The sequence below is a fragment of the Rhincodon typus genome, chromosome 1, assembly GCF_021869965.1.
Source record: "Rhincodon typus isolate 14 chromosome 1, sRhiTyp1.1, whole genome shotgun sequence".
NCBI lineage: Eukaryota > Metazoa > Chordata > Chondrichthyes > Orectolobiformes > Rhincodontidae > Rhincodon > Rhincodon typus.
In genome coordinates this window covers 30,279,702-30,292,461 of record NC_063332.1, presented here as the reverse complement: position 1 = coordinate 30,292,461, position 12,760 = coordinate 30,279,702, and the positions used below count along the sequence as shown (strand labels likewise).

Genomic DNA, 12,760 nt, shown 5'->3' with positions numbered 1-12,760 from the left:
CAGTGAGTTATGAAAGTTCTCAATCTCTGTTCTAATTCAGCATTTTCTTATTGATGATTTCTGCTGTACAGTGCATCATTTACATCTTATTTGTTTTAATTTCCACATTCCATATGTACCACCAATAAATGATACTATATCAAAGATACATAAAAGAATAACAACCTGGAATCAGTAAAGTGAGCTTCTTGCTTCCCCTTCAGTTCAAGTCAGTATGCTACTTAGTTATAATGTTTTCTGAAACTTTTCCAATTATTTTTATTGCCAAGGACAGAGGTGATGAAATTAACACACATTCTAGACCATCAGGTACATAGCTTGTATATTCTACCAGCCCTCTTGTCCCTGGAGACACCCTTGCCTGAAACTCCTTGATCTGATGATTCCTTTGACAAGTGGAAAATGGTTTTAGCCAATGGTGCACTGTTCCCACAGACCACCCATGGTACAAAGATACTGGCTTAATGTGAACTGTTGTCCATCAACAGAAGGTTCCTCTAAGAATATATTCTTTTAAAAATCTATTGCTAAGCATAAAAACAAAAATCAAGTGGCTGACTGATCATGTGGCACAGTGGTGAGCACTGCTGCCTCATAGTGCCAGGGACCTGGGTTCGATTCTACCCTCGGGTGACTGTGTAGAGTTTGCGCGTTCTCCCCATGTCTGCATGGGTTTCCTCCAGGTGCTCCAGTTTCCTCCCACAGTCCAAAGACGTGCAAGTTAGGTTAGGTACGTATAAGTTAGATGTACTAGCCATGGTAAATATTGGGTGGGGAATGGGTCTGTGTGTGATGGAGGGTCAGTGTGGACTTGTTGGGCCGAACAGCCTGTTTTCACACTGGAGGGACTCTCTCCCAAGGGACGTTTTGTCTAGATGTTCCAAGGATGGATCATCTTCAGCACTGCAAGCAGTTACCGTGATTCTTGTATGTTAATGTAAGATCATACTGGTTCCTATGGTGTGGTCTTGAAAGTACACCCTGTAATTTGATGCTTTCTGTACACTAATCTTCTTGCATTTTATTTGCAGTACACGAAGATTTGGATCCCTGATCCAGAGGATGTTTGGAAATCAGCAGAAATCACCAAGGATTACAAAGATGGTGATGAGCTCCTACATCTTAAACTGGAAGATGAAATGGTCAGTATGAGTTCTGAGGAAGGGTCACCGGACCCGAAACTATAACTCTGTTTTCTCCTCCACGGATGCTGCCAGACCTGCTGAGCTTTTCCAGCAACTTTGTTTTTGGTCAGTATGTGTTTGGCTTTGGAAGAAGGTGATGTTGAGGAGGCACATCTACTGTCAGTATTGTCCCTTGGGGTTTGAATGTGTACTATATTTAGGATGGCTCTTTTTTTGGGTTAGCTTCAATCTTTCAAGAGGATGCAAGATGAGCAATGTCTATAGCACATCAATACCATCTGTAAGTGACATGGGTCATGAACTAAAGCACAGCATATAGTATACAAGACCTTCCGTATTTATGTGATGAGAAACAGAAAGCACTTTGACGTATTTGGTTTGATAATATGTCCCATTATGTGGATGTATCTTGACCATTTTAAGTTTTACAAAATGTATCTGATTATTTGAAAACTGTTGTGGAACGAATATAGTCTTTAGCTTAACCATAAACTCGGAATTTGGCTGGTATAAGATGGAGAGACATCTCATCAAGGTAGGGTACAGGAAGAGAGCAGAAAAGGAAGAGACACATCTCAAACGATGTACTTTCTGATAAATACAAATTCCGGAACTCTGACATTGGTCATTGCAATGTGTTGCTTTGGACAATTACAAACTTGCTTTCAGCTTTTTCACCCAGTTGGTAGCGTTATCTTTTAATTCAGAAGTGTTCCTGTCCTGTTACATTTCTGCATTGCAAGACATTTCTGTCATATGATATTAAGTCAAAAGCCCATCTGTTGGGCCTGGTGCAATTGATGTTCTTAAAATTGTGTTGAGAACATAGATTTTGGTATTTTCCATGCTCCCCTTTCAATTTCACCAAAAACTCAGTCATCCGGTAATTCACTCTATTGATGTCTGCGGGCCCTTGTGTGCAAATTAGCAGCCCTATTTTCACTCCTTAAAATAGTGTGTGAATTATTGTTCCAGAAGAACTTTGAGACTGAGAGGCACCATGTGAATGCACATGATGTATTTCTTTACTCTAGTAGCAGCAATGACGTGAAGGCAAATGGAGTTGAAAAGGTGGATAATCTTTGACAAAAGAAAATGCTTTGAGAAGAAATTTTCCAAGTTAATTTTGTTTAAAGTTAAAATATACTTTGAAAATAATAAAGAGAAGACTGATCAGTGTGAGGAGAACATTAGTTAACCTTTCAGCTGTAACCCTTCTTCGATTTTAAAATTCAGGAAGTGTGTAGTTGAGATGCTTTAGGATGAATATAAATTTAGTCAAGACCATTGGGAGAAGAGGACTGTGTACTTGATGAAGACATTAAGTAGTGCCGAATCTGCGGCCACCTTGGGGAAAGGACAGAAGCATAATGTAAATGAATGTCTAATGTGAGGACTTCCCAAAGGGAGGACCCTAAGTAGGATTTGCGATTTCCGAGACAGTAATCTACAGTAATACACCGTTTCTGTTGGTAATTCCCTTGGTATTTTCACCAAGTCCTTCTCTGCATTCCAACTCCTGATATACAGCTATTACTGGAATATTTTTTGTATTCTCTACCGTGAAGATTAAAAACCAGAACATTTGTTCATTTCATCTATCATTTTCCTATTATCTACTGTTAACTCCCCATTCACACTTTGTGCAGGACAACTCTTCAATTTACTTGCCTTTTTGATTTTTAAATATCTGTAGAAAGTCTTAACTGTTTTACATTCCCAGTCAGTTTTCTCTCGTACTCTTAATTCTTCCTCATTGTTAACATTTTAGACATTCTCTGCCATTCTTATTCTGACTAACCATTTGATTGACATTTCTTTACACAGGCATATGCTTTTCCTTCATGACCCTTCTTCAGAATGCATGATTGTTGCTCATTTGAGATCAAGAAACATTTTAATTGCACAACGCAACTTTCACCTTTGACTGTAGAAACACGTTTGATCCTGACAAATGCTGGGTATCAGAAACCGTGAAGAGTATATTGAATACACTAGGCAAGGCTACGATACAAGGCAGGACTACACAAATTTAATGATTATAATTTCCATTCATTTACAATGCATGGGTGAGGTGGTTAGATCACATCAGTTGATCATACAAATACACCATTGCACTTTTTACATTCTCCGAAGTCCACACTGATAAGCTGGTCTTGCAACTCCTTGTAGAACAACGTTACTGTGAAATATCTAGGTAATGTGACCACTGACACTGTATGGATGATGTGATTTTAGATTTGCTGCCAAGTATTTTTTTATTTTCATGAAAAGTAGACTGATGCACACTTGAGTGAAATAAGGGCTGTTTTAAATTAAGAAATCCGATTATTTTAAGAAGACCATAATTTGTTAGTGAGATTCTAACAATCCTATATTGTTCCACATTGTATCACAGTAATAAATTATGCAAACCTTGACCTTTTAGAAACAACTTTTGAAACTGTTGAAATTACTTGAGCAGACAGAGGAAGAGAATAATTTTGTCTGTGAAATCTTCATTTCTCCCTCAGCTGTCTATGCTGAGTATTGGCTGTCTGAATTCATTTTGAAAGTGCAGCTTCTCCTCCTGTCTTTTCCCACTGATTCAGTCATGATCCTGGCTACTGATGTTTAATCTGGGTGGTGCTTGGTGCCCTTAAAAGCCTCGGTTACATTCAATTTAGTGATGAAGAAGATATGGGTGATGGTGAGGTAAGGATGGATGAGTGCAATATTGTTGAGTTATCACAGAATCCCTACAGTGTGGAAACAGGTCCTTCGGCCCAACAAGTTCACACCAACCCTCAGATATCCCACCCAGACCCGTCCCCCTGTAACCCACCTATTTTACACATCCCTGATCATTCTGGAAAATTTAGCATGGCCAATCCACCTAGCATGCACATCTTTGGACTGTGGGAGGAAACTGGAGCACCTGGAGGAAACCCACGCAGACACCTGACGGTGGAATCGAACCCAGGTTCCTGGCGCTGTAAGGCAGCAATGCTAACCACTGTGCCACCTACTAGTATTAGGTGATTTTGGTACAGTATAAAATTCAGAATTTGAAACTCGAGTCACATGGGTGAAGCACTTGTGCATCTTTTGAGTGTGCAGCCAGGGAAGGGGAATAGAAAGAATCTAGGATTTAGAAGTTTTGGCAGAAGCTGAAAAAGATGACTTTCATTTTGCCCAAACTGCGCAAGCTTCCAGTTTACCTCGAACTTGATTTTGGAGAAACCAGCACTCAGCATTATGTTGTGTGAGATGTTGAGGATGGGTAGTGGAGGAATAGAATTGGTCAAGAGACAAGAATGTCTATTTTGCTCAATAGGTTTCTGCAATGCACAATTTACAAATACTGTTAGTTTCAATGTTTATTCCTTCCTGTAAAGTAGTACACATCAGAAAATGTGTAATTCTGGGGAGAAAAAAGTCCTTTCCAAATGAGGTATCAAAAATCACCATTTTCAGGGAGAGAATACCCCAACAATCGCTTGGAAAATTTCCACATGTTAGTTTGCAAATGACACCAAAATTGGTGGTGTAATGGATGGCGAAGACGATTACCTCAGAGTACAAAGGGACCTTGATCAGATCGGCCAATTGGCCAAGGAGTGGTGGATGGAGTGTAATTTAGATAAATGAGGTGCTGCATTTTGTTAGGGCAAATCAGAGTAGGACTTGTACACTTAATGGTAAGGTCCTGGGAGTGTTGCTGAACAAAGATCTTGGAATGTAGGTTCATAGTTCCTTGAATGTGGAGTCACAGGTAGATAGGATAGTGAAGGTGGTGTTTGGTATGCTTGCCTTTATTGGTCAGTGCATTGAGTATAGGAGTTGAGATGCCATGTTGCAGCTGTACAGGACATTCGTTAGGCCACTATTGGAATACTGCATTCAGTTTTGGTCTCCCTGCTATAGGAAGGATGTTGTGAAACTTGAAAGGATTTACAAGGACGTTGTCAGGGTTGGAGGGTTTGAGCTGTAGGGAGAGGCTGAATAGGCTGGGGCTATTTTCCTTTGAGTATCAGAGGCTGAGGGGTGACCTTTATAAGGTCAAATCTAGGTTCCCAGAAGATTTAACTGAGTCTCTGAATTAATAGTCTAGCGATGATGCCACTAAGCCAGTGCCTCCCCTTCAGTGCTATTATTTTTCATGTTGTCCTGCTGGCTGTGAAGTCTTTTTATTGAATTTGTATTTTGTTCCTTTTGGTTTTCTGTTTTATTTCTGCAGCCATTTGAGTATTCCATCGACTCAAATGCAGAGCGGTTACCTTTCCTGCGCAATCCAGATATACTGGTTGGCGAGAATGACCTGACAGCTCTCAGTTACCTTCATGAACCTGCAGTACTCCATAACCTAAAGGTCCGATTTCTGGAGTCCAATGCCATATATACGTATTGTGGTGAGTAGAACAACAGTGACATGCAAGAAGCAGGTTGACTCTCCTGTTGGGGCAAGTATGCTTGATGGTGGGGGTCGTGGACCACTGATATGGGAAAGAGAAGTGAAATGTTAGTTCAAGATGTCACGTTGTTGATGTATGAATTTAGTTGTCATTGTCTGAGGACAGGCAGAGGAGTTGTGTACAAGTAAGTTGTTTTTCACCACCCACAATGACTCACTTATGGCTCATAATTAGCGGATTCATTAATTATGAGCCATTGCTAACCAAAGATCACAAATTTTTATCTGCTGTCTGCTGAATCGGCTTAACTCTGCAAGTGTGGTATCAGAGCTTTGCACTTGGTTGTTGGTCTGAAATGAAAAACATTAGCATTTCAACTTGAAATTGCAGTCAAATGATTTTAAGTGGGCTGGTGTTAATTGTAGGTTAGAGGACCCCTGCTTTGTCCTTGCTATTACTTCTTCATTCCTATTCACTGTCAGTATTCATCATGTATCATCATGGTTATGTTCCTGGACCAGTAATCCATACACTTGAATTAATAATCTGGAAAACAATATCAAATCCCATTTTCTTCCTGAAGAAGGGTCTAGGTCCGAAACGTCAGCCTTCCTGTTCCTCTGCTGCTTTGCCTGCTGTGTTCATCCAGCTCTACACCTTGTTATCTCAAATCCCACAATGACAGTTTTGAGAAACTCATGAAATCTTGACTTGTCATGGAAGCCCAAATGTTTCCTTAATATTCTTTCATAGGAACGAAGCATGCCATCCTTACTGCTGAATCTTGTGTTGATTTTTGGATTTTGTTTTGATACCAGCAAGTTAAAGGTTAAAAAGCCATATTCCTGCCCCCCCTCGGTGTTGTATCTGAGCAAAGGGGACATGAAGCCTTGTTTTGAGTTTTGGAGAACTCCTGCTCAAAGCTCTGTGGATGTGAACAAAACAACTCAGTATAACAAGAGGCACTATCATCTCCTGCATTCATCATCACTAATCCATGACTAACCAGAATGTATTTAGCAGGTCTTGGTGTTCATTCAGAGATTTACTTGTATCCTTTCTCTTGCTTGTGTGGAAGTCAGCTGACTGCTCATTTTAAAACCGATGTTCTCACTTGAGTGAACTGGCTTGATGTCATTGAGCCTTTTGAATTAGATGTCCGAGCAAAAATAAAATGTATCTGAGAAAATGACATTGAATGGATCTTGCCAGTGCTGTGCAATAATTTTTAACAACAAACTCGAGAGTCTGTGCAATAAAAATGAGACTTCTTTTTAAAACCAGTTAAGAAATTTACAATCCATGCTTTTTTTCTTCTTTTAGGAAAGATAGATTAATTTGAGCCATTCAAAATATGGATGCCATCATTGGAAATAAAACCATTATGTCTACACCTCCAACCTTTGTCTATTTAGAATCTTCTAGCCACAGCCAGAGGTGTTTGATTTTGCTCATTGGTCTTGATGAAATTTGAATGCAGACTGTGGAGGTGGAATTACAATGCACTTGTTCTTTGGATGTGTTATAGTGACCTTCTGTGTTTCCAGGTATTGTCCTAGTTGCTATCAATCCTTATGAACAGTTGCCAATTTATGGAGAAGATGTCATTCATGCATATAGTGGACAGAACATGGGGGACATGGATCCTCATATCTTTGCAGTCGCTGAGGAAGCCTACAAACAAATGGCAAGGTGGGTATATTTGTGCAAGTTGATCTTTCTTACCTAGTATTGTAAGGAAAAGAATTTTGTCTTTACATATTTTTTTAATATGCATGTAAACAGCACATAACACATCTCACATATGTTCATGTTATCAAACTGCTCTTTTGCTCATGTGATGCAGGTGATCTGCAATTAAAAATTGAGTACATCGTTGGAAATGACGAACAAACAGAAAAAGATGAGACTTACCTTTATGCCTGAAATGTTAGAATACTGGGGCAGTTTCCATTCAATTGAAAACTTGATGGGTCTCATTTAAGGCTATCGCCCAGATATGTTTTAGGTAGTCTCTTGGGATAAAGGATGACTTGTGTCCAATCCAGTTCAATGGATGTTAAATTCGAAGTATGATCTATAGCCTCAGCAATGTGGCAGTACTTGAAAGGTCGTTTGCAGGTTTGTGCACTTTTTCTGATGCCTCAACTTCGCCTCTGCACTTTCTCAAGAAAGGCTGTCAATGTTTGCTGTCTAATGATTGAACGTTCTCCATCTTGGACTATTTTAGTTGGTCACAAATCCTGATCTCCAATGAGTTAGGGAATATATCGGACATCTTCAAGATTGCTTTAAGGATATTCCTAGAGTATTTCTGCTGGCTTCCTGTTGTCTCTTGCTGCAGCTAAGTTCAATGTACAACAGTTACTTAAAAAAGCATGGTAAGAACCTGTCTTGCCCTTTGGAGCTGGTTTAGTCTGATTTAGCAGCTCAGTGCTGGGCATGATGGCTTGAGAGATGACACTGTTGTTAGACTGCATTTCTTGCCAATGAATTTTGAGATCTTGTTAATGCACTGCTGGTGGTACTTAGCCAGTGCTTTTGAGGTGCCTGTTGCCATTGTCCAAGTCTCTGAAGCATATTGGAGAATGGGGTTCATTGCTGCCTCGTAAACCATGATCTTAGTCTTGGGTCTGAGATCCTGGACCTCAAATATGCTTTTACTCAGTTGGCCGCATTTCATTGACTATGCCTTTGTTGAAAGGAAGCTCCCAGGATATAGGTGATGATCCACCTTTTCCAAGGTATGGTTGTTATAATAGATGAAAGAGATATTATGCTAGTTGCCAAACAGCTATGCCCAGTAATAACATCTGTACTGTGCTAACAATTGGAGTTTCATTGTGGTGGTATGTGGGTAAAGCAAGAAAATATGTGCTTCCTGTTGTAGTTTTTATTTTATTTCCATCTACAAACCCTGTCAGAGAAGATAAAAGCTGGCAGTCTAGAGGAGAGGCCGGCATATGTAGAGTGAACTTGTGTGAGAAGGGCAGTGGGTGGGGAAATAAAACAGGCAGCAGAGAGCCCCTTCAACCTATTTCTACCTGTTAGAGCTCAAGTATGATGTGACAGGAAAACGGGTGATTTGTGAGTATTTCTTCCCTGTCTCTGATGTGCTAAATGGTTTTAATCAGATTTTATTACAACTGAAGAGTACAAATTAGCAATTCACTTTTAGAAATATTTAACATCCAAGCTAATTAAATGGAATTGAACTGGTTGGATGGCTGATGTTTTGCAGCTTTACTATGTGAAAGCTGGGCGACACTTGGTGTGATCAACAGTGACCACATCTGCAGCAACTGTTGGCTGCTCGAGGAACTTTAATCAGTTGACAAGCTGAAGTGTGAGCTGCAGACAATGTGATGCATTAGAGACGTTTTGGGACACACTTTTTCAGGTGGCAGTCACACTCCTTTTGATGTAATTAATCTAAGCGGTCAGGGTAGGAGGGATGGACTGAGGGAGGCAAGTATGGGAGTCCAGAATGTAGCTTTGGGGAGCCTCAGCCAAGCCTTTATCTGATAGGTACACAACTCTTGCTTCACATGTGGGCAGGAACACAGACCGCAGGGGACGAGCAAACTGACCACAGTATTATGGTGCAGAGTGTCACTCAAGTTGGGAGGGGGTGGTGGTGGTGGTGGGAAGAAAAGTGACAACTACTAGAAATAGGGGAATAGCATAGTTAGGAAAATAAACATTTTTGTGTAGCCAGGATAGAGATTCCTGAGTTTTTTTTTTATGTTGCCTACCTCAAACCCAGGTTAAAGACCTCTCTTTTGGGCTGAAGAGGAACTTGGTATGGGAAGTTAAGGGTCCAGTGTATGGCCCATCTAGGTTCTAATGACGTCGATAAGATGAGGAAAAAAATTCTGTTCAGGGATTGAGCAGTTTAAGGCTGAATTAAAAAGCAGAACCATTTCCAAGGGATTTAAAGGAAGTGGCTGTCAAGATAATGGAGGCAATGGTCGTGATATTCCAGAACTTAGTAGATTATAGGAGGATTCTAGCAGATTGGAAAACCACTGATGTGACAGAATTAATGGATCTTTTTCAGGTTGGAAAGACATAACTAATGGAATGTATGCCACAAGGATCAGTCCTAGGGCCTCTTTAGTCACACTCTATTTTAATGGCTTGGCGGAAGGAGCAGTTGTAATGTATCCAAATTAGCTGGTGATACAAAAACAAGTGGGAGGGTATATTGTGATGAGAACAAAATAATCTGCAAGGGGATATAAATTGATTGAGTCGGTGGCAAAATCTTGGCAGATGGTGTTTTACTTGATGTTAGTGATGTGTGAGGTTATACACTTCTAGGAAGCATCAAAAAGGAGACTATTATTCAAGTGGGGAGAGAGAGCGGAGTGTTCTTGTGGATGAAACGTAAACGACTAGCACATGGATACAGCAAGGCTAGCAAGTGGAATTTTGGTCTTTTATTGCAGAAGATCTTTGGGATGGTTGACTCTGGAGATTGGCCAATATCCTTGGATGATGCAGAACTTCGATCGCAAAGCCCCTGACTGGATCAGAAGCTTGCTGGATAGCACTTGTGTACTTGATCTGTTGAGCTCTTTTGCTCTGAGGGGCAGGGAGTTAATTCTCCTGACATTGCCTGCCTCAGAACTTAGTGCACTGACAGGACAAAGCAGTCCACTTGACTGGCACCCAAATGTTCATTCCCTTCACCACAGATACTCAGTAGCAGCAGTGTGTACCATCTACAAGATGCACTGTAGAAATTCACCAGATGACTTGGATAGCATTAATTCAAATGCATGATCCCTACCAGCTAGAAGGACGATCGGATACAGGGGAATACCACCACCTCCAAGTTTCTCTCCAAAGCATTCACCGTCCTGACTTGGGAATATGTTTCTGTTCTTTTACTATTGCTGGTTCAAAATCCTGCAGTTTCCTCCTTGACAGTATTATGGGATACCAAAATCAAATAGCCTGCTTCTTCACCACCACCTTAAGGGCACCCTGGGATTGGTAATAAACGCTGGCACAGCCAGCAATGCCCACATCCAAAAGAATGGTACAGCGCAGGAACAGGCTGTTTGGTACCAAGCCTGTGCTGACACATGATGCCTTTCTAAACTTAAAACCTTTTGCCTCTTCACAGTCCATATCCCTAAATTCCCTGTCCATTCACGCATTTGTCAAGACTCCTCTTAAACATTGCTTGGAGACAGCAAGAACTGCAGGTGCTGGGGTCACAGTCAATATAGTGTGGAGCTGGAGGAACACAGCAGGTCAGGCAGCATCAGAGGAGCAGAAGGCCTGGAACCTTTTCAGGACTGGGGAAGGGAAAAGGAACTGAGAAATAAATAGAGGGAGGAGGGGTGGGCCGGGGGGAACATAGCAGTAGGGGGTAGTGGGGATTGGTCACTGGGAATGGTGGGGCAGATAGGTGGAAGAGAAGATGGACAGGTTGTGTCAGGTCATGGAGGCAGGGATGAGAGGAAGGGTTGGACATGGGATGAGGCTGAGGATGGGGGATTTAGAATTCACAAGTTTCAATGTTGAGGCCATCGGGCTGTAGGCTCCCGAGGTGGAACGTGAGGTGTTGTTCCTCCAGTTTGTGGGTGGTGTCATTGTGGCACTGGAGGAGTCCCAGGATGGACATATCACCAAGCGAGTGGGAGGGGGAGTTAAAATGGTTAGTGACTGGGAGGTGGTGTTGATTATAGTGTGTGGAGCGCAGGTGCTCTGCAAATCTGTCACTGAGTCTACGCTTGGTCTCACCGATTGTAGAGGAAGACCCCGTTGGGAGCAAAGGATCCTTTTGACCAGGCTGGAGGATATACGGGTGATCACCTGTCGGATATGGAAAGATTGTTTGGGCCTTGGGGGGAGGTGTAGGAGCAGGTTTAGCACCTCCTGTGGTTGCAGGGGAAAGGTGCCGGGTGGGGAGTGTGGAGTGGATAAGGGAGCCGCAGAGTGAGTCGTCCCTATCAAAGGCAGACAGGGATGTAGAGGGAAATGTCTCTTTGGTGGTGGGGTTGGTTTGTAGGTGGTGGAAGTGGTGGAGCTTGATGTGCTGGATGTGGAGGTTGGTGGGGTGGAATGGGAGGACCAGGGGGATTCTGTACTTATTTTTGTAGGGTGGAGGAGGTTTGAGGGCAGAAGTGTTTGAAATGCAAGAGATGTGGTTGAGGGCATTTTCGAACAATGGAGGGGGAGATATTGCTGTTCTTGAAGTAGGAGGATAGCTGGGAGTGGAACACCCCAACTTGGGAGCTAATGTGGAAGAATTGGGAATCAGGGATTGATTTCTTGCAGGAGGGTGACTAATTTGCAGAGCACCTGTACTCTAGTCACCCCACCCTGTATCTGCTTCTACCAGCTCCTCTGGCAGTGTGTTCCAGGCACTTATCACCTTCCCTGTTTGGTTTAAAAAAAAACTTGCCTCTCACCTCTTCTTTGTAGATTCCCCTTTATCCCCCTTACCTTTCTACCCTGGGATAATGCATTCTATGCATGCCTCTTATAATTTTGTAAATTTCTATCAGGTCGTCCCTCAGCTTTTGACGTTGAAGTGAAAATCTGAATTTTTTTAAAAAGCACGAAATTCTATACTTTTTATTCTGTCTTGTAAATTTTCTGCCTCAATTGCAAACTAAAAATTGTCCTTGGTTATTAAGGTTCCAGTTATTTCCCCCCTTTTGCTGCAACTCATTAAATATAGGTGTCACAAAGTAATAGTTCACTTCTGTTTTTTTTTAATATGAGTTATTAGATCTTGAGGAAGAGCCCAGAAGGCTCAAGTCTTCAGTATAGCCTGTTTAATAGAGCTACATAATGAATTCATTTGAAGATACTAGCTTAAAACAGACCAACTGTAATGAACTGCCACATCAATTTATCCAGAGCCTTCATTCTGTGGTAATTTTCACATAGATCTCAGATTTCATTGCAGGCAGGACAGCAATGCCCAAATTGACTTGGGAAATGCATGTGCATTTGGGGAAGAATACAAACCAAGAAAATAATATCAGATTCAGTTAAGTTCTCGGTAGTATAATTGGCCCTGGCTTGATTTTTTTTTTTTTTGCTGCACCAATGAACATGTGATTTATGCCTTGGAACATCAATTGTCAGAAAGCTGGAGGAGACTTTAAATGATTTTAGCACGGCAGAATTTTTTTTTTAATCCTCCTTTTTGTTTCCTCAGCTGAAAGCAGTGCCATTGCTGTGGTGTGAGTACAT

At 41.5% G+C, this 12,760-nt stretch overlaps 1 protein-coding gene across 2 annotated transcripts in view; it reads left to right on the top strand.

Annotated features, from left to right (window-relative positions):
* Positions 1–12,760, top strand: part of myo5b (myosin VB) — a 239,750-nt gene that overhangs the window by 67,394 nt on the left and 159,596 nt on the right. For both annotated transcript variants that reach the window (XM_048599568.1, XM_048599561.1), the window contains exons 2-4: positions 1,032–1,142; positions 5,365–5,536; positions 7,087–7,231. In XM_048599568.1, the coding sequence (XP_048455525.1) occupies positions 1,032–1,142; positions 5,365–5,536; positions 7,087–7,231 (428 nt within the window). The remainder of the gene's footprint in view (positions 1–1,031; positions 1,143–5,364; positions 5,537–7,086; positions 7,232–12,760) is intronic.